Source organism: Mugil cephalus, chromosome 4, assembly GCF_022458985.1.
Source record: "Mugil cephalus isolate CIBA_MC_2020 chromosome 4, CIBA_Mcephalus_1.1, whole genome shotgun sequence".
NCBI classification, from domain to species: Eukaryota; Metazoa; Chordata; class Actinopteri; order Mugiliformes; family Mugilidae; genus Mugil; species Mugil cephalus.
The window spans coordinates 1324499-1345139 of record NC_061773.1 but is presented as its reverse complement, the minus strand read 5'-3'; the positions used below and the strand labels follow the sequence as shown (position 1 = coordinate 1345139).

Genomic DNA, 20641 nt, shown 5'->3' with positions numbered 1-20641 from the left:
AGCAGGCCACAGTGACACACTGAATTCTGCCAACTATGAGCACACTGTTGGGTTGGGAGGAAACATGAGGAAGGGTAGCATAATTTGCTAAACTGAAAATTGCAAAAGTGGCAAAAATGAAAAGAGTTCAAACATAAAACAGACTACATTCAGAATAAAGGTTCTTCCTTTTTTAAAGCAGGAAAGAGAAAATACTTGTTGCACTTAAAGTTATTACTACAGAACAATAGTGGCTGAATGTGTGCTCAGTGCTCTTAGGTGACACCAAGTTTCACCTGTCGTCCTGCATGCAAAGAGCAGTTTCAGGTGTCTGTGATGGACAAGTGGGAGGGAGGCGTCATTAGTTGCTCCCTACTTTTAACTCCTCTGTGAAATACAAGCTGCTGCACAGTGATTCACAATGTGAGAAGACTTGCATAACAGCCAGCTCCAGATTCACCCCTGTTTCCTTTTTCTTTGTTAGCAGTTATTCTCAAATCGCATATCCTATGCAGTTCAGGGTTCAGACTCAGACAGCTGATGAGCCACAGCATCGTGAAGTGCTATCTGAGGTTGCATATCCACAAACACGAAATCACACACAGGCCTACGGGATGACCAACTTGACCCATTTTCTCTGACAGCAGTGTATCTGCTCAAGTAGCTGTGATGGTAAACAATGTATGACAGAGAGACAGGGAGAATGTGGATCACAGGGAAGAATATGGAGGAAAATATTAGATGCATGTTTAGAATATATCTAATGATACCGTGTGCCACGAAAGCAACAGTATTTAATTAAAATGAAACAAAATGACACCTGGAAACTGGGTTTGTGGTGTTTTTTTTTTTTTTTTTTTTTTCTCCTATCTTCTAGTCGTGCTCTGATCCTCTGCAGCAGCTCCGGGTCTAAAAACCCTGGTGACACAGGAACATCCGTTTGTGGCCGATTCCGTAAAGAACACGCACAGGATCCATACTTCAACTTCAAATCAAATCCCACCGCGGCTTCACGGACGGACAGCTTACCTTCAGATAGCTCCAGATCCAACTCCGCCAGCTGGTCCCTGACCTCTTTAGGCAGAGCCGTCAGATCAACGCCGCGGTCGGCCATCGTTGGAAGCACAGCAGCCTGCGGGATGTTTGTGATTTCTCCAATGGCAGCGAATACAGTCCAGCATGAAGCTAGGAAATTAACATAAATATAAAATTAAGATGTAGTAGTGGTAATGATGGTGTTTACTCCATCTCCGCGACTCCCCGACACCGCCATGACTGAGGGAGATGGAAATAACTCACCATGGAGGAGTCCGGGAGTCACGTGACCGGGGGAGATGGTGCTCTACTGGATGGGAGGGATTCAGCGGCCCCTCTGCTCCCTCTGCTGTCTGGAAGGGGTTTACAGCTGAGGGGGTATTCTTCACCTGTACGGTAGAGCCTTACGGCCATCACTATTTATTCACTTATTTATTTATTTATTTAATTTTGCCGCCAGGTTTTCGGCACAGTCTCTTCTGTCCTAATACTGAGATCTACAGCGTGTTCTTTGTTACTTAAGTCAAATCCAAAGTATAGTTTTACTACTTCATGGAACTGTCTGCAGACATTTTGTAGTTCGCAGTCGCATGCGGTGGTTGTTATAATCTCAAAAGGTCGCCTTTTTTCTGACATTATATTTCATCTTTTTTTTTCTGATATTGTGATTCGACTTTTTTCTCGGTATTTTTTTCGATATTGTATTTCGAATTTTTCTCGATACTTTTTTCGATATTGTATTTCGACTTTTTCCTCGAAGTGCTTGATGAAAAAAAATCAACATACTGGTACTGGTATTATTGTATTTTATTTATTTAATGTTATTCATTTTTGATTGTCCTGAAGTCTAAGTCTGAGTGCACGACTGTTGACTGCTGGAAGATAACTGGGTAATGATAATCTGAAGCCAGGTGCAAACACACCAATGAACTTTGTCCATTTCTTTAATTTATTGTATTATTTGCCCGAGACAACTTATTTATTAGTTGAGACTATACACAAGTAATCTTTCCCATCTTGAGGCCTGAGTATTTGACAAACTCCCACCGTAAAGAAATCTCCCAAGACAATTCTTTTTTTTCCATGTGTTTCAACCCTGTTAAAAACATGAAAGTTGTCTTTAACAAATGAATGAGACATATCATCACACAATGAAAAAAAAACTCTGAGAAAAAACAATAACAATAACATTATATAAAAAAACACAATCTGACGTGGGGGGGGGGGGGGGCATGATAGTCTTGGAAGCACGATGCTGTATAAAATAATCTGCAAAAAAAAAATCAAAAGAAGCACCTTGCTCAAGTATTAGGTCTACTTCATGATACAAGACAGTTTGCCAACTTTCGTAAAGCACTCAAGACTAGGACACCTCTAACTTTCTATAAATATGCGCCAATCACCCCCCCATTCATCCAAGAAAATTCATCTTCACATTTGCTTTGGTCATCTCATAACTTTAGCTTTCCACTGAAATAGACCAAACCTCTCTCAGCAGCTGGACTACACACATCAACTAATTGCAAGAACATCGATATTCAATAGAAAAATATATTGCACTACTCTTTCCTCAACTGAAATGCACGGGTATAGGATTTAAAATCTATGTTTGATTATCATTTGAAGGCCTCCTAAAAGACTAACCTTTTCAAGTGTGTTAATCAGGACTGAGGATGAAATCCTTACATAACAATTTTTGCATCAAATAATTTGACGTTTTAGAAACAGAAAAAAATACAGTGATAGTATGATTACTCAAACAGTGGTATCCATCAGCCTTGAATAATCCATGCAGTCAATAGGGTTTGATACATAGGACTTATATAAAGACATCCATTCTTAATGGGTTAACATAGATGTTAAAAATAAAACAAAAGTCAGGCACACAATCACAAGGTAAACAGTATACACATCTACATTTTGGTTTGTTATGAACTCGGCTGACTAAAACAGATGAGGAGAACGAAACCAGACAACTAAACAAATAAAAGAGCATTAAAACACTTTCCAGGCTGCCATTTACTGCAATCACCGAGTCAATCTGTCACCAGACTTTTACTGCATTGATAAAACATGTATCAGGCATGAAAATCTTTTCTTTTCTTTTTTTTTAACGAAAGATATGTCACTGTGATATTATCAGCCTGGGGAAAAAAACGAAACCTCATCACAGCCAGCGTGTGGGAAGATGTTGAACTGAAGCTGCTTTTAGAAGTGAAATAAAAAAAAAAAACAACTGGTGATTTTGATGTTAATATTTTTCCATTCAGTGTTTTTCTTCCACATAAAAAATGGTCTCCGACCGTCGCAACTGTACGAGAAGTAACCCCCAAACCCTGCAGAGTGAACGTCCGACGCATTTTTCATATTTACATACAGAGTGACGAAGCTTCACTGAAACAAGAGTCCACTGGGGGTGGAGAGTTGACAGAGGCACTGTGCCATGTCTTTTTGTGATTATCGTTGGCGGTGAGGGGAGAGGGCATCTCAGTCTGGTGGTGGTGGTGTTACGGGGGAGGGTTGAGAGTGGTTCCGACTTCTCAAATACTTTGCACCAGTTCGGCCTCCAAAATGCCCCTCGAGTTCGCTCTGGGTACCCGTGTCCACACATCATCTCTGGGCGGATGGTGAGTGCGTCGCCATAACAACCGATCCAGGTTGACCTGATCCCATGCCAGCCAAGACCGACATGGCCACCGCCTCCGCAGCGCGGACGCTCAGCCCGTTGATGGTGGCTCCCGGACTCAACGCCGAGGCTGGGGTCGATGGCCCGTGCTGAATAACTGCAGCTGGTGAGCCAATGGGTTCAGTGGAAGTATCCCTGGAGGTTTCCTCTCCTCCTGCAGCTACAGACAGAGAGAGCAACATTCACCCTTAGAGAGGTGAGCGAGTAAAAATAACACATTAGATGGATGAGATGACAGATGAATCCTGACACAAGAATATAATACAATACACGCTGGTTGGTCAGTTTGTGATGTCATGATTACCTAAGAAAGCAGCCTTCTTCTGCATGAGAGTGACAGGACAGTCTTTATGGGCCAGGAGGAGCTGCTTCAGTTGTCCCACCTCATTCCTGAGTAGGGTTACTTCATTCTACAAAAATTACACAACACAATTCATTCCCAGCAGGCCACATCTTGTCTTATTACCAAGGAGCACACTTAAATGGTGAAGACGACTCACCGTCAGGGAGACATTCATGTTGGCGAGATCATCTGCCTTCTTCTCCAAAGAGTTAACCCACAGCTTTCGTTTTTGCCTGCAGCGGGAGGCGGCAGCCCTGTTCCTTTCAAGAAAACGCTGCCTACGTTCATCGGGGTCCATCTCTGATGCTCGCCGCCGCCGACCCCCAGTTGGCTGAGCAGGGGACACCTAGAAAATCAGGAGGGAGCAGAAGTGAGTGCATGGTACCCGTCAAATTGAACGTCATCTTAAAAATCAGAGCATTTGTTTACAGCAGCAGCATCCAAGAAATAATACTGAGGAAGCTCACCTTTGACTTGTGTCAACTCATTAACTTATTATTCAGTGTACAAAACAACAAGTCTTGTTTCAGTGAACGATAAGATTGTATTGACCAGGTGATACAGTGTACATTTACAGTTGTTGTACTAAATTAAAGTAAAGTAAAGAAAAGAAAGAAAAGAAGTGTACACATTCTGATAAATCAAAGCTTTCCTTCATATTCCAATCTCATCCTAGACATGATCTGTATGTAATCTGATATATGTGTTTTGGTACCTGTGGTTGGGCAGGTGATGGTGCATCAGAGTTCTGAGTGGGCTGCTGGCCCTGTTCCTGTCGCTGGGGGACAGCAGGGATGGATCCCGACCCCCCACCAGCTCCATCTTGTGATCCTGGGCCCTGATGAGTTAGAGCTGCCTTCAGCCGCTACAAAGACACACAACAACCCTCCATGTAAGTCGTATAATGTTCAGCTAAAAAAGTCGTAAAAATCATCACATGTAAAACATAAAGTATTAAAGCAGACCGAGAAATGTAAAATTTGTGATTATAGTACAATGTTTTTCCAGAGTGTGCAGACTATAAACTGATGATCTCACCATCTTGGCTTCAGAGTGCAGAGTGTACCCAGATGGGGAGGATGAAGCGCTGCTCGGCCCGCCAACAGGGGGTCCTGGTATCCCAGGGATGTTAGGCACGACTGTGTTCACTGGCCTCGCAAGCTCCACATGGCAACAAATATCCATAAAGACAGAAGCAGAATCACAGATGGGATATGTCAAAACAGCATTCAAAGAAGCATTGCTATAGATTTTATTTTATGTTTTTGAAATGACTTACAGATATAACTGAAGTAACCTGCAGCGGTCCAGGCGAGAGAGGGACCGTCTGTCCATTAGGGAGGTGCCTCATCAGGGGATACGCACTTGAGGGGGAGCTGTTGACAAGATTAGACCTTTGAAATGGCTGATTCTCATTTGTGTTGACTGATGAGAAGAGATTTACAAAATATTTTTCTGTTCCAATCGATTTTAGTTAGTCTCTCAATCTTCAATCTGTATGATGGTTAATCCATCTGCACGGTATAATTTGGGGGTTTTATGTTTCATTTGTAGGACTGACTTAAAAAATAAAAACACAGGGTAAGAAATGGAGAGATGGGGTGCTCTAGGTCTGTTATCTTCCACCAACACCTGCCTCACCTGCATAGATGGATCAAGAGACAAGAGAATGGAAGAGAAGGAAATCCCGGCAACAATCTTTTAGAAATACAAACAATATGATTGCCTGTCTGGGCATGTGTGCGATCCACATCCCTGAAAGTACTGTGACTGTCATCATTTTATCAGTGGAGCTGTATGCACACCCCTCTCCAGCTATGTTTATCGGTGTTAACCATTGTACTTGCCAGATATTTCGTCAAGTTATTTTTCCAGCCATTATTTGACTGATGATTTGTAAATAGTTCCCAGTCCCCCAGGCCAGCAAACATCAAGAATAAAGAAGAAACATGAACAGAGTGTGTTTTACCCAAGCTGTCTGTTGGAGGGTGGAGCTTGGGTGATTACAGAAGTTGGAGATGGCAGAGTCGGGTGTAGTGGGTCACTGCTCAGGTGAAGTGGTAAAGAACCTGGACGAACAATAGTTGGAGTGGGAGCAGAGCTTGCCACTGGCTTTGTGAGGATCTCCTGTTAACAAATTCAAGAATTCAGAGAATTCAAACGATTTAATTTCCATGCATAAATGCATGCAATTCATCTGCACGCTTTACAGTAGCATTAACAGTAAATCTGTAATTTGTTTGCTGCCAAAACAGTTTTTGACAACGCATTATACCTTGCCTCTCCCCCTCGAGTCGCTGCTGTTGTCTGACATGCTAGATGAGGACTCAGGACTTGAAGGAGGAGATGAATCAACTTGTAAAGGACCCTCGTCGTCATCTTTTACTTCAGATGGTGTCTGTAATGGTGCAGCCTTAAAAACCAAACATGCAGGTGATATGAGGAGGGCTTTCAGATCTTCTAAGATAATAAAATGTATGTTGCTAATGTACAACCAGAACAAACTAACAGTACATCATCATTCAACATTCATTCTTTTTCTTACCGGGTGTTTTGTCCGCTGCTCGTCATCTTGTGCTTTGCAAAACTCCTGTTCAAAGGAGGTGGCCAACTCATTGAACAGACCAACTTCCTCACAGTTCTTCAGGAAGCGTGTGGGTGTGGGAGTCTGGTCTGCAAAAAATAGAAAAAGCAGTTATTATGTTAGTCAATAGCGTCAAGGGAGATACTAAATATCTCTTTCTAAACAGACACAAAGCAGTATATCAATCAAGGTTTTTATTGAAAGCCTTATTACTCCTCAGGACAGCATCATTCAATAAAATACTAACAAATGACAATGTCATCACCTGCAATAATGACAGAGTCTGTCCTAGCAGGACCAAATTTTAACGTCATTTCATGCTTGTGTTTGTGGACTGACAGATGGTCTTCATTTGTGAATCTCTGCAAGACACGGGCAATAAGAAAAATACAGTAATTTAGTATCAGTGTAAAAAAACACAAAGGATAGCAATAGAGGGCTTGCTATGTTGCTGACCAAAATAACTCTTTTACAGCTCATGTGAGATGAATTACAGCACATAGTTTCTTCAAGTCAGGGAAGTGGGTCACTACGAAAGCAATGTTTTTTGTGCTTAATCATTGTCTACACTGTACATTACCTTAACTGTAAACATATCTGTAAAGTTAACACCTGTGAACCATGTAGCAACAATAAATGCCAAGTATCTGTCTCAGTATTTGTCTTCAGAAAAGCTGAAAACAAGGAAAACTTGTACATGATAGCTCTTCAAATCCTTTTTGGATATAGATGACCTGGATGATTGAGAACCCTCACAGGCATATTTATGTACTAAGAGTGTGTGAAATGAGGTTACAGACACATGCACTGTCAAATCGTACCTGCCCACATCCAGGTGCAGTGCATACAAAGGGCCGGTCATCCCCCATCTCAGACAAATGTTCTGCAAAAAAAGAGCAAGATAATGCACTGACTTGTATCTCGCAAATCACTGTTAGTCTATTATTTTTGTATGTTGGTCTGCGTTTTAACTTGGATGAGTATGAACCACCAGTCAGTCATGTATGTATATCGTGCTGACCTGCGCCTGTTGAGAACTGCAACGTGTGTTAGCGCCATTAATCCATGTGCTAACCTGTCAGCAAACAGGTTTAAAGCCAGGTAACTTGGTCATACTGTTAGGGACACAGGCCTGCTGTAAGCATTTGCTTCAGACTCAGTTGGAAATAATCTAATACTAGCCTACAACGATGAGGCAGCAGAGCCAAGGAATGCTACTATCCTATCTTTCCTCCAGTGTCATCGAGACATCGCTGTCGGATGCTTTCACTGTCGTGGTGGTGAGGCGGTTTAGCTACTAGCTATGTGGCTTGGGTTACAGACTATTGACAGGTTAACCTAATTAATGTACCAATTCTTTGGTAAGCCTTGACTTTGTGAAAATGGGCCGCAAGGCTGCAGATCCTTACCGCTAACCACAACAAAACATTCCGTTTCCCAACCCCGACAGACGTGTCATTCGAACGAACGTGGAAGCCAACATTGTGGGAGCTAATTAGAAATAGCGGCCGATCGGATACGCCTCTCGGGGCGATGTATTTAGAGTAGCTGCCAGTCTCGCAAGGTTCGTGCTAACTGCTATTTGAAGCTTCGTTAGCTTCCCTTGTGAGTTTCCACTAACAGGTCCACCAAGTTAGTAGCTAGCGCTGAACGTTAGCACGCTAATGCTAAAGGGAGGTCTGTGCTCTCATAAACTAAGCTACCATAGCATAAGCTCGGCACATAATTCGCGAACGCTGACAGTCTTTTTTTTTTTTTTTACAAAACATCATAATATGCATGAAATTAACCTAAATGTGCCCTAACTCACCCGACATTTAAAGCGCCTCTTCACTCCCCCTCCCTGCTCCGGACAGTGCCTCTGAGCCTCAGCCGCTGCCTGCTCGTTGTTGACACTCTGACACTTCCATTAGTGAAACACCGCGAGAGTTAGGAACTCTCAGGGTCTTACGTAACAGGACTGAAAGGCGAAACCTCACTACACACTAATGTTCTCTGAATCTTTAAATATCCTCATACCTTTGTATTAATGCACCATCTCTTACCTCCGTGTCAACCCCTATTCAGATGCTGTATCGTTGTGTTAGTGTTACCACTGACATCTCCTGAATATACCATTTAAGACTGACAGCACCTCTTACATAATGTTTAAGGTAATTTCCGGGTCTTCACTTCACTAAAACTGCGTTAACAAATCCTCTCTAGTACAGTGTCCCTGCCATCAAATGCCCGTTTTAAACGAAAGGCAGCTCCTTTTACACACACTCTCTCTCTACGAATATATATATATATATGTATAAATAAAAGAGAGAGAGAGAACTGCTGTGCAAGGGTTCATTAAACACGCTAAGTCGCAGTTTAAAAAATATATTTTTATTTTCATACATGAGGCTCAGTAATAAAATATTCACTTGATAAACCAGTGTGTACTTGGGTGAACTACTGCAACTCTGTGATTCTCTGTGAGAAAAAGGATTTTGATAGAAACATTGAAATTGCATTGACAAGCAATCAAATTAAAATGTATAATAGACACATAATGGACTCACATTATGCATGCACACACATTTAGCTCCACTCCTAACGGCTCCAGCCCTAGGGCTAGAACTTTCACAATTTACACTGGACTGAATCTGATGATCCCATCTCATTATGATGTTCAGTGTGACAAATGTGCACCAAATTCTTGGATAACTTATACACAAATAAAATGCATTTAAGGCACAGGAGGCTTGGGATGAGATAATTCCATAAATTTTGAAACAAAAGCAGAATCCGTCTGTTAAAATGGTGAATGAAAACTTAACTGCTGATTACCTACTTCACATCTTCACTCCTGTTTTGCTCATTGTCATTTCCTAAAATTATTTAGATTTAACAAAAAAAAAAAAAAATTAAGCACAAACTGAGCAGCATTTCATGCATTCATGTTCCTTGTGTAATGATTAAGCCTTGAAATCAGACAAATTTCAAACAGGTTTGTTGTGCCAATTGTTGAGCCAAGAGTTGCAGTACAGATCTGTTTATAACTCTGTTAATAATCAAACATATTTTCTCAGATGAATGTAGCAAGCAATTGACAAATATCACAAAAAGATACCACCATGGAGAGAAGAAAATGTGACAACTGATAAACAAAAAAAGAGAAATGATGAAGACGACATCTGTATATACACGCATGCACACACACTCAACACAAAGGTACCACATGTACACAATAAGAAACAAAGAAACTCAAAAAAGTGGTTTTAGCTTAACAAACAACATTCACTTTAAATATTTTGTGCCCCATAAAATCAGATGTAAGAAATCAATGTCATTAAATCAACCAAAGCTTTTAGCCTTTAGCTTTTTTTGCTGAGAAGTCCATTTGTGCTCTAGGTCCAGCAGATCATCCAGCCAATGAAGAACAGACAGATCATTCTGAATACAGAACTAGCTATCATGCATCCCTATTATACTTTAGTGAAGTTCATTCACAAGAGCAAGTGACTTTCAGTTATTTGCTGCAATAAGCCTGTGCATATGGGACAGATATTTGTTAAAGAGATGGAGGACTAAGCAATGAAGTTACACCAACAACAGACTCAGAATAAGAAACAAAAAGTTGTTCTCCTCCTTCAAAATAACTCTTATAAGAAATTCCTTTCTGCTTTGTCCATTAATGAAAACAAATGTCATTTCACAGAGTTGCATCTGTGGGCTTATCTTCCTTCTTTCCTCCCTAAAGCAGAGTTTTCTGATTTACTTGTGTGAGTCAAAAAAATAAGACTCTCACAGAAGGGGAAGGTATCTCATGGTTTCTGTTTCCCCAAAGTCAAAGTAAACTGAGAGTTGACACTGGGCTCTGATAAGAGACAAGACAAATTACTCTTTAAAATAACTCAAGACACAAAAAGTAACAATGGGAATATGATCGTCAGTAAACACACAATTATCAACAGTACCCATCACTAGAGGGATAAAGATAATCTACTCTGGAATACATAAACCGTGCACCACAATTTACCACGGTGAATTAGTTAATAATTGCAGCTAAGTAGTTCTGTGACACCAAAGTCTGAATTAAAACCAAAGTTAGCAAACCTATTAATCTTGCCCTGTGAAACAGGCATCATCATAATATGATAACACATAGAGACAATCTTTTTGATCGTGTTTATGTCCAATAACTATGAGTAATAGTAGGTTATTTGGCAAACATGTTGGCAGTACTGATCTATTTACGTCACCAAGTCAACCACTGCCAAATACGACTAATACCAAAAGAACACAGGACAGTATTCCCCAAATCTTCTCAAACGCTACATTCCTAACATCCAAAAGTAATTATTTTTTACTCTTCCTATGCTGCATTGGACTCAATGTGTTCCATTTCTATTATCACAAACTCTCGATTTTCACGCAAAACAACCTTGATAAAAAGCTTCACACGTATCTCATGCCAACAGCTACTGAGAAAAAAAAAACATTAAATGTGGATTTTTCTACTTTGTAGGTTATGGGGTATCCCTTAATATCACACTGATATTACTTTAAGCAGAGTATGTTTGCTTAAACATATGTCTGCAATTCTGTCTGCAGACTGTATGTCTTTTCCTAAAAAGAATATCTACATACAGCCTGTCCAAATAATTTCAAGTCTGCAACAAAGTGAAGAGACTCTTTGTCAAATGAAATATATTCATCTGTCTATTTACATATATTATATATTTACATATATATCTTGTCTTAAATTATTTAGGGGATCTTGGGGGAATGTTCTGTTCCTTTCCGCTGCGCCTGGCTCCCCGCTGTGGGGAAAACCGTTTGCCACTATTCAGGCCTCTCTGCTGCTCCCGAATCTTCAGCCCTGCACCTCCAGCTCTAGCTTGGCCAGTTGCCCCTCTAAAGGGGCGTAATGGTTGCCGAGGAGGCCGTTTATCTCCAGGTTTCTCCGTTTTGTCTGCAGTGCGCTTGGAGTTGGGCCGAGGCTCCTCAACCCTGTTGACCTTGAGCTCTTGCAGTGGTTGGCTGTCTGAAGAGGCAGGAGGGGAGGCAGAGGGGGCCGGTGCTGGCGGTGGGTCCTTAGCCAGCTTTTGGCACACTTCTGCATAGCTGAGCTTTCTTAGGCCCTGGTTAAGAGAATACATGAGGAAATTCAAGATGTAAAACACACACAATCGAAAGTTGAAATGAGCCAATATGGTGCTCCAGATCAGCAAAGCAGGCCTTACTGGTTCAGATGTAGGAGAAGGGGGAGACAAAGAGGGAGACAATGTAGGAACAGTCTGGCCGCAGGTGGAGGGGGCGTGTTCTGAAGTTGTTGGAGAAACAGGTTGTGTGGATGGGATTATGTCCTTTGGCACAGAAGGTTCATTTTTATCTCCTTCCTTTATTGGAGGACAATCACTGAAATAAACAGTAAAAGTTAAAATGTTTTTCATATACATGCTTTTCACCAACATTTGATGAACTCAAAGTAAATTCTACCTTGAAACTGCTGGAGTCACCACTTGTAGCACGAACGACGCAGCAGGTTTAGCAGTCGTAGTCACAGGATTTAGTTTGCTTTCAGGACTTTCCAAGATGTTTGCATTAACGTCTTGGCTCACAGGCTGAAGTGATCAATAATTTAAAATACAACGTGAATTTACAGTTTGATACCGCCTAATGCTAAGACTCATTTAAGAACCATTTAAGTTACAAAGAGGGCAAGATATTTACCTTGGTGGTCACCTTTAGGCCACGCACTACGTCAGAAAGGCGCAACTCTGCTGTGCTTTCTTCCTGCATACTGACCACAGATCCCGGCAAAGGAGGAAAATTGGATGCAGCGAGGTCAAACTTAGGAGGTGGTGCCTTGGCCTCCATCACTGGGACAGGCCTCTGCTTTTTCATTTGAGTTAAAATGAAAAATTATCAAACTTTATAAAACAAACTAAAATTTGTAAGGAAATAATTGTACTGACAGAAAACTGAGGTTAAAAAGAGGAAAATATGCTGACCGTGGTGTGTTCATCTTCTCTTTTTCTCCTCATGCCTCTCTGGCTGACTCTCCTACAATGAAGACAAATTTACATTGGGACATCTTACATGCAAAATAATTAAAACCACCAAGAAGACCATTTTTTATTGCATTTTTATTATTAAGCTAAAAACGAATCTGAATCCTCTGTTAAGTCTAGACCAATGAAATGTTAAGTGAAAGACAGAGGTAACAAAAACTGAGACTCAATCATCACATTCTCACATTTTGATTAGAAACCATCTCCACAGTGTTAATGAGCACAGACGTTAATATGCAAAACAATTATGAACTGACCTTCCTCGTCCAACCCCACTCAGATCCCCACTGGGTGTGGTGGCTACTGGAGAAGTGTCTTTAAGGTTGAAGGAGGCGAGAGACTGTGGTGTGGTGCCAGTCGGTGTCCCAGACATTTGGAGAGCCTGAGGACTCAAGGGACCGGATGTGGAATCCAACAGAGGGCCTTGGGCCAAAGTGGAAGGGACATCACCACCAGACCTTGGGTGTCCCTTAACATGATTTCTGGGTTCAAACAAAGAATAATCAGTTCATTCAACTGAAAGTCAGCTCACAAAACGGGGTATATTCATAGGGTTGTGGAAACTGAACTGAATGAGGGATTTTCATTATGTCAAGACTTCACCTACCGGTTCCTGCTACTAGGGCGCAGAGGGTTGATCAAGTTTGAGTTTGCTTTGTAGTTACCGGGAGTGCTGTAGCCATTCATGTAGGCAGAGTTAGGGAAAGGCGCCTAGATATAACAGTGATGGAAAGAAATACTTATAGAAAGCACTGGGGAAAAATATTCCTCAACATCTGTAAATGGAATCAGGTTGAGTATTGGATCAACTGCAACAAAGATCTGTAACCTAAAATTTCTTTTTAGATGCTTCTTAGACATTTTAAAAAGTACTCACCAGTGGTGTTTCAAAGTATGGCATAACTGAAGTGTTCCAGGAGGGAGACACTACAGGATAAACTGGATACTGCTGTTGAGGGTTGAACATCTGCTGCATGTAGACTGGAGAGCCATACTGGGACTGGGACTGTGACTGGGCAGGCTGACTCGAGTAGACACTTGAATCCATGCTACGGAAGCTATTCTTTCCAAAGAACGTGTTAATGGCCTTAATGCGGGCCTAGAACAAAGATGACAGAAGCCAATCAAGAATGCATGCCACGGCGACAACACTTACGCCACAGTTATACTTTGTATCAAGTCTTTATCTACCCTAAGTCCCCTCAGATCTCATAATCTCACGGTCATTAGGCCATAAAACACTGCACTAACTAGGGGAAAGAAGGTGGGTGAAGAAGGTAGGGGTTGGGTGAGGGTAAAAGGAAGATGAGGGAAAATAAAGATATAACATAGAAGCAGAAGGAGAGTTATTGAAAAATTCCTCCCAGCTAGCCACAGTGCATATGAGTCCTTCCAAGCGCGATACTGATCATCACTGGGGTTTAAATAGGACCATTAATACATCACAGCATCATTTATTTATCAGGACGAAAAGCTTGAAGGAAACAAAATTTCGAATCCAAGTCCAGCTGAAAAAGTATTTAAAAAACAAACAAACATGGAATGCAAAAGGCAATGTCAAACTGTGATAAGGATCTAACCGTCTGTCGATATGGCTTCCTAACAGTTTTGATACCACTGATACCAAAGCAGAGACCATTGGATTGGTTCCTTGCTTATCAAGTCTTTGTACATATTCCCAAGGTCATTCCTGAGGCTATGGCTAAAGCAAACAACCTGGAGAATGATGACGTGACAGCTAACCGCACGTCTTATGAAATACAAAGCTTGCTGGGATCCATGCTACTGTTTAATACATAGCTAGGGATTCTACAGTTGAAAACTTAGTAACATGCTGAATAAAGTACATTTCAGGTTACTCACCATGATTGGTTTCCCCTGGAACATTTTGACCTCCTCTCTCAAGTATCTGTAAGCCTGAAAAAAAGAACTACTACTTACAACACTGCAAATATGGCATTGCTCTCTCCTACTTCCAGAGCTTTGGAGTAATATTTAGTGTTTTATAACTGCTGGCTGACATCATAAGGTAGCATTGCTGCAATACGTTACAAAATGAAGTTTCTTAATGGTGACCAAACCTACTATGCTCCATTCAGGAGAGAGTGAACAAACCATTTTGTTTAAAAATCATCCACCCACAAAGGAAGTGGAAAGTAACTGTTACTGAATAGAAGTAATTAAGTATTTACACTAAGAATAATCATTTAATCTTAAAACAATCCCACTGAAAATGTACAGTATCCATTGCGTGTTTCCTTAGATTATGTCAGTTGGCAAAAATAAGTTGCACTGAAGGACACATACCTGTAGTGCATCCATATCTGACTGAAATGTTATATACCAGTTGCTGTTGTGTGCAAACTCCACACTCAATACTTTTGGACAGTTTTCACTCTTAAAAAGAGCCTCGACTTCCTGTGAAAGCAATGCAAGAAACAAATAAAACATTTCTGCCTTGAACACAGAACTCAGAAATACCCTCCTGCCCCACCCAGTAGGCTATGGGATGCATTCATGAGCCACAATATACCCAACAACAACAAATAAATGCAAGTTTTAACATCTAAAATACAACGAGGCAGGTACTGCCCTTTATCACCTTCATCATAGTGAGCACAACCTGGTGTGGAGGATTTACTTGACAGTAAGATGGTTGGATGTTGCAAAGGATTAAGCACAGTATACAGTATAAGCTTATCTTTACCTCAACTGGGGTAGTCTCAGCCACTTCTCTGAGAATAATAATGCAGCGACTGTGGTTTGGCCGAACCTTCTCACCAGTTGTATCAACTTGCACCATGGGGGAAGCTGTAAAAAAAAAAAAAAAAAAAAAAACTTTGTCAATATGGGAGAAAGATAGAACTGTGACCTGTTCAGTCAAGCAAGTTGTAATTTGTATTCATGTACCTAAATGTTGAAGGAATTTGGTGAAATGGAAATTATCATTACCCTAACAAGTACATTTTTCATATGATCCATCAACAATCATCTGACAGCAAAACTAATGAGCTTGGTGTGGACCATCAGAGGAGCAGGAGGATGTCCTGTTTTGTCATACAGGGAGAGGAAGGGTGTGGATACCTATTAGAAATGTATCATTAAACTAGAGTTTGAATTATTTTGGTTTTGCCACAAGTGTATATTTGAACACCCAAGAAAAATTAGTTCATTATGGAGCACAAATTTCAGGAAAATCCAGGCAAAAATAAGGACCCAAAGATAACCACAGGGTATAAGCCAGGTATTGGAAAATTCTTTTTCAAGTTTATATTTAATTAATAACTGATCTGTTTTCAGTTATTTGATAATTATACTATAAATGGTCCACTTTACATGAAGTCTGAAAACTGTTTAAATCTATTTTGACCAAACTTGTTGTATGCGTTGACATGTACACTTTGAGCTCTGCTGTGAAATGTAGGGTATCAAAAAATGTGGCAATCACCAATGCCTTTGACATTATCTCTTGCAACACATGCTGATATATGTGAAGAAACTTTGTGTCACTGCAACAATTTAAAGCTGGCAGTCACTGTGTGATTAACACCTTGTACAGTGTGTAAAGTCGCACTACGCAGTTCTACATGTGCACACATTACCCGTGACTTCTCTGTTCCTAACACAAGAGAAACAACAAAGGTTTTTTTAAAGAAGATGGCCGAGTTGTTGTTGTAAATTTTTTTTCAATCAAACAAATCAAATGTGTTGTTACACAATCATTAATGGAAGAGCACAGGTGAACGGTGACTGTGTTTCTATACAGCTTGTATAGCGATCTCACAGCAGGAGGTCTGAACTGGTACTTTTGCCGATGTGAAAGTGCACCAAGGGTGAGTCAACCCGGGTCTGATGTGAAAGCAATGTTACTAACACAACCAGACTCTGTGAAGGAGGATTACAATTTTAAAAAGTTGACAGATCAACTGCAAAAATAATTTTGCCCTTAATTATACCATCAGTCCATCTGCATGTGTTTCCTACAAATACAATACGAACAATTTGCAACGGTACCTCGCAGTACGTCCAGAATGAGGTCCATGTCAGTTGTAAGGGCTTTGATGTCCTCCATGCACGCAATAGTCCAGATAGGCACAAACTGATCACTGTCCATCTGGGATATCAGGTAAAGGTCCTTAGATAGGTTCTCTCTGTAAACACCAACAAAAAATGATCCTTTACAAAAAGTCCATCTTACAACATTAACAGCCTGGGGTAAAACATGGGTGTAAATTTCTTCAAACAGCGGAAGTCCACCCTTCAATTGCAGTAGTAAGAAATCTATTCAGTGCTGTGATTAAAAAATAACTTCCACATACACTTGCACATACACTTCTAACAAAAAAAGGACACACTTTGATATGGACATTTAAGGAGACTAATCATTGCTGGATCATGGGATGCACAATTGGATCGAAAAAGTAAAAATGTTCATGAGGAATCTGCCAACTTGAAAAGCAAATCTATACTCACAGACATGCTACGGCTAAAGCAACAGTGCATGAAAGGACGAATGTCACTGTTAAATATGTTTTTTTTCCTGAATGAAGCATGATCTAACTAATGTGATGAATGACAGAATAAACGTAGTAAAAAAGTTTACACCACTCACCTTGAAAAGCAGAACTCAAGTCGTTTCTTTAAAGCTTCCCTCAGAGTCTCTTCAGACACTGGTTCTTCCTTGGACATGTTATTATCAATGGTAGCTTCACAATGGGAGTCAAAAACTAAGTAACCCAAATCAGGCTGCTCCATTTCATTCACAATGCCAATGGGTAAAGGTACAGTGTCAGCAGTGCTGTCCAGGTACTCTGTGTCGTATCCTTTACCTCCTGAAGAGGGACTGTCTGAGTAACCTAAGAGAAAAGGCAAGGCGTAACAAAATGATTGCGAAATAACTGCCGTGTTTAAAGAACATTGCTTTAAAACAAGCTTAGTCATGTTTTGCATTTACTACATCACCCCAGAGTTACAACTATTTCCTCATATACCACATCGATCTGTAATTATCTTGGGAAACTGCAATAGATAATTAACATGACTATACTTGCCACTTACTGGATCTCCAAATATTTTGTATACCAGTGCAGATAGGTTTATAATAAATAATGCTACACTTTACTATAGTAGAAGAATAACTAATCAGATCATACCATCATGTATCTCAGCAGTATGAGGGTACGACTGCAGCCACGGAGAATCCTCTGTTCCTCCTGGGATGTCATTCTGTTGGGCAGGGATCTCTTGCCAAACTTTGGCATTAGGGTTCAAACCCGCTCCCTTTGTGGTAACCTGCATCATTATCGGAATATGGGACAAGTTACACAAAATAATTCTGGGTGTGCACATTACTCAGTTTGTTAAAAGTCAACAAGTGTATTACAGCCGGAAGGCAGGGTATTGAATGGAAAGAATTGTGAAGGAAAAAGAGATGTAAGGAAAAAAATATATATATACATACACACATACATACATAATGTGTCTGTGTGTGTTACCTAGTGTAAAACCAAACTGCTCAAATAAACAAGTGAATGACCGTGTCAAGCCTTTAAATAAGATCACTAAGCCTAACTTCTCAAAAACTTGACCACAGCATTCAGGCGTCCTCAATGTTTAAAGTGGACTTAGTTATATATACCTAGGCCAAGCCAATGAATGAAGGTAGTTAGCAGATCCTGTAATCCAGGTTTCTCTTTTTGTACATGCGTCACCTCTTTACACACGCGCACGTAGATGTAGACGAGTTTTTTATTGGTTTCCCTGTAGTCTGTCACCACGCCTCCCATTCGGTCACATGTAACCTTTCAAGGCGCTGATCCGCCTCTTAGCTGCAGCTTGACTTACAGGAGTTTGACCTGTCATTCATTCAAAACCACGAGTGTGTTAACGCTCATGGATGGTCACTAAACAAGACGTGAAAGTTAAATTCCCCCAAATCGTATTGGCATAACCTGTCTAATTTACAAAATTCCGTTACAAATCAGCAGCTCAAGATTTACAGCATACACGAAGTAGACTTGAGGGTCGGGGAGGAGGAGCACATGGCGCCGATGTGCTCATGGAGTTTCTAACATATGGCTAATATGACCGCTCTTTAACTTGGTTTGAACAGAGCGTAGTCTGGATGCAAATTGTTTGGAGTTAATCGACTAATACCCAGATTCCCCCTTGATACCCCGTTGTTATGTCTCCTTACTTTCATGACCTCTATTATGGAACACTTAGGCACTAGCCATTCAGCTACATTTGCGTAGCAGCTAACATTGAACACAAATCACGTGCCGCCGGCTTTCCAGAGTTGTTGCTGCACATGTAATATACAGAACAAAATAAATGTATAGAGCAAATTGTAGTGGACCGAGGATTCATAATTCCGTTTAAAACAAATGTTAGCAGGTTTGGCTCGTTAAGTGACTGTGTCGCCGCTGCCATAAGTTAACTGGCGACACCACCAAATTTAGCTGACTAGCTGCGTTTACTCGCAGACCAGTTGGAACCGGCCTCACTTTAGACAGCTAACCTGGGCTAATTTGTTTGGCAGGTTCACAAACACACCGTCCAGTTGGGTGAATTAAGGTCGCGGTTTTAAAGCATTAACGCCGACAAACGGCAAATGTTAACGTGTTAAGCTATAAGAGCGGCGTACATGAGTGTAGACGAGCTTCAGGTAGCATTAGAGTACAAAAATAAAATAAAAAACGAGGAAGGACGCAAACAAGTTGTTGCACGTTAGCTTGCGTGCCCTCTTCCCAGGCCCCGAAAACTCACCATGCTGATTTGTTCCTCGTTGTCCTTCTTCAGCTCAAAGAAATTAAATTTCCTTGTAATTCTCTTGCGAAGGTTTTAAGTTCTTGACAAAAAAAAGATATGCTGCACTTATTTTGAGTTGCCCTTAACTACCGTCTCCCAGCAACTGGTAAGGTTACTCCAGCAACTGAACGTGCTCGTGTCCAGTACCGACGGTGCGCTCTAGCGGCGAACCAGAACTTTCAGACCTTGTTGAAAATAGAAGCAGTACTTTAGTTTCGAGCTTAAAAACTAAAAGCGCTTCCCATTTTACGAAATGTGTCCCCCCTCCGCTCAGTTCTTCAGCCCTCCGTCAGCTCCGCGCAACGCTTACCCAGCAGCGTGTGACAGCTGCGTCCTCTGTGTCTGTAGTCGTCCGTCCCAGCAGCCTGCACTCCTCCTCCTCCTCCTCCTCCTTCTCCTTCTCGTCGTCCTCCTGCACCGCGACAACGCAACGTAATAGTAGCGTTATGACCTCTTTCAGTGGCGAGACGTTATACAGCTGAAGACGAGCTGAAAACACAACTTGACAACTGCCATGTCAGTGTCGGCGCTAGAACAAATAGTTAAAAGAAGACATGCCATAACGTCTGTGGCTATAGCGGACCAAATTACGTATGCCAAAACTCACATAAGACATAACAAGGTCACAACATGATCACACAGACTGTCAACATAATATAACATTTGGGCAATGAATGTTATACAGAGAGAAAAGAGTAGAATAGCACTACAAAAGAAACGCTCTTGTATGTTGCTACAACGTATACTATAAAGTACATTTCATACAATATTTTCTGATATACAGCGGGTAAAATAATATTAATATGTATTGAACACATCACAATTTTTTAAAGTAAACATATTTCTAAAGGTGCTATTAACATTTCACCAGGTGTTGTAACAACCCAAGTAATAGGAAGATAGAAAGAAACCAAAACAAATACGTTCAGAAATTAAGTTATGTGTAATAATGTAAAATAACAAAGGGAAAAGGTATTAACGTTTACTGATATTTATTTAGTACTTTGTACAAAACCCTTTGTTGGTATTGACAGCTTCAAGACGCCTCCTGTACGGAGAAACTAGTCACATGCATTGCTCAGGTGTGATTTTGGTTTATCCTTCCGCATAAACAGTCTTTAAATTTTGAATTTTTCGTTCTTTCCATAGATTTTCAA

The 20641-nt window shown here is 40.8% G+C and overlaps 3 protein-coding genes across 10 annotated transcripts in view; all 3 read right to left on the bottom strand.

Moving 5' to 3' along the window:
* dip2bb (disco-interacting protein 2 homolog Bb) overlaps positions 1-1471 on the bottom strand; it is a 39855-nt gene extending 38384 nt beyond the window's left edge. For 3 of the 5 annotated variants that reach the window (XM_047583986.1, XM_047583989.1, XM_047583987.1), the window contains exon 1: positions 1009-1471. In XM_047583986.1, coding sequence (XP_047439942.1) covers positions 1009-1093 — 85 coding nt within the window. In that variant the 5' untranslated portion in view covers positions 1094-1471. The remainder of the gene's footprint in view (positions 1-1008) is intronic. The other 2 variants (XM_047583988.1, XM_047583990.1) reach the window with 1 other exon arrangement.
* A 471-nt stretch (positions 1472-1942) lies between these two features.
* On the bottom strand, positions 1943-8608 carry atf7b (activating transcription factor 7b). 3 transcript variants are annotated; one of them, XM_047583754.1, is made up of 12 exons: positions 8438-8608; positions 7449-7510; positions 6893-6989; positions 6589-6716; positions 6319-6456; positions 6013-6170; positions 5323-5419; positions 5082-5204; positions 4759-4908; positions 4201-4389; positions 4005-4110; positions 1943-3860 (listed from the first exon to the last, which is right to left on the bottom strand). In XM_047583754.1, exons 1-12 carry the CDS (start codon positions 8442-8444, stop codon positions 3625-3627), a joined length of 1491 nt encoding a protein of 496 aa, XP_047439710.1. In that variant the 5' UTR covers positions 8445-8608; the 3' UTR covers positions 1943-3624. The 3 variants fall into 3 exon arrangements, with proteins under 3 accessions (XP_047439710.1, XP_047439711.1, XP_047439712.1); XM_047583755.1 differs by lacking the exon at positions 8438-8608 and adding an exon at positions 7649-8403; XM_047583756.1 differs by having other exon boundaries at positions 3710-3887; positions 8438-8606.
* A 376-nt stretch (positions 8609-8984) lies between these two features.
* On the bottom strand, positions 8985-19882 carry larp4ab (La ribonucleoprotein 4Ab). Of its 2 annotated transcripts, XM_047583431.1 has the most exons (16): positions 19795-19882; positions 19443-19669; positions 17828-17966; positions 17287-17530; positions 16689-16825; positions 15382-15485; positions 14982-15092; positions 14538-14591; positions 13552-13773; positions 13282-13385; positions 12932-13156; positions 12615-12666; positions 12334-12498; positions 12100-12224; positions 11844-12018; positions 8985-11741 (listed from the first exon to the last, which is right to left on the bottom strand). In XM_047583431.1, exons 2-16 carry the CDS (start codon positions 19443-19445, stop codon positions 11364-11366), a joined length of 2238 nt encoding a protein of 745 aa, XP_047439387.1. In that variant the 5' UTR covers positions 19446-19669; positions 19795-19882; the 3' UTR covers positions 8985-11363. The 2 variants fall into 2 exon arrangements, with proteins under 2 accessions (XP_047439387.1, XP_047439386.1); XM_047583430.1 differs by lacking the exons at positions 19443-19669; positions 19795-19882 and having other exon boundaries at positions 12334-12495; positions 17828-17972.
* Between the last annotated feature and the right edge of the window lie 759 nt (positions 19883-20641).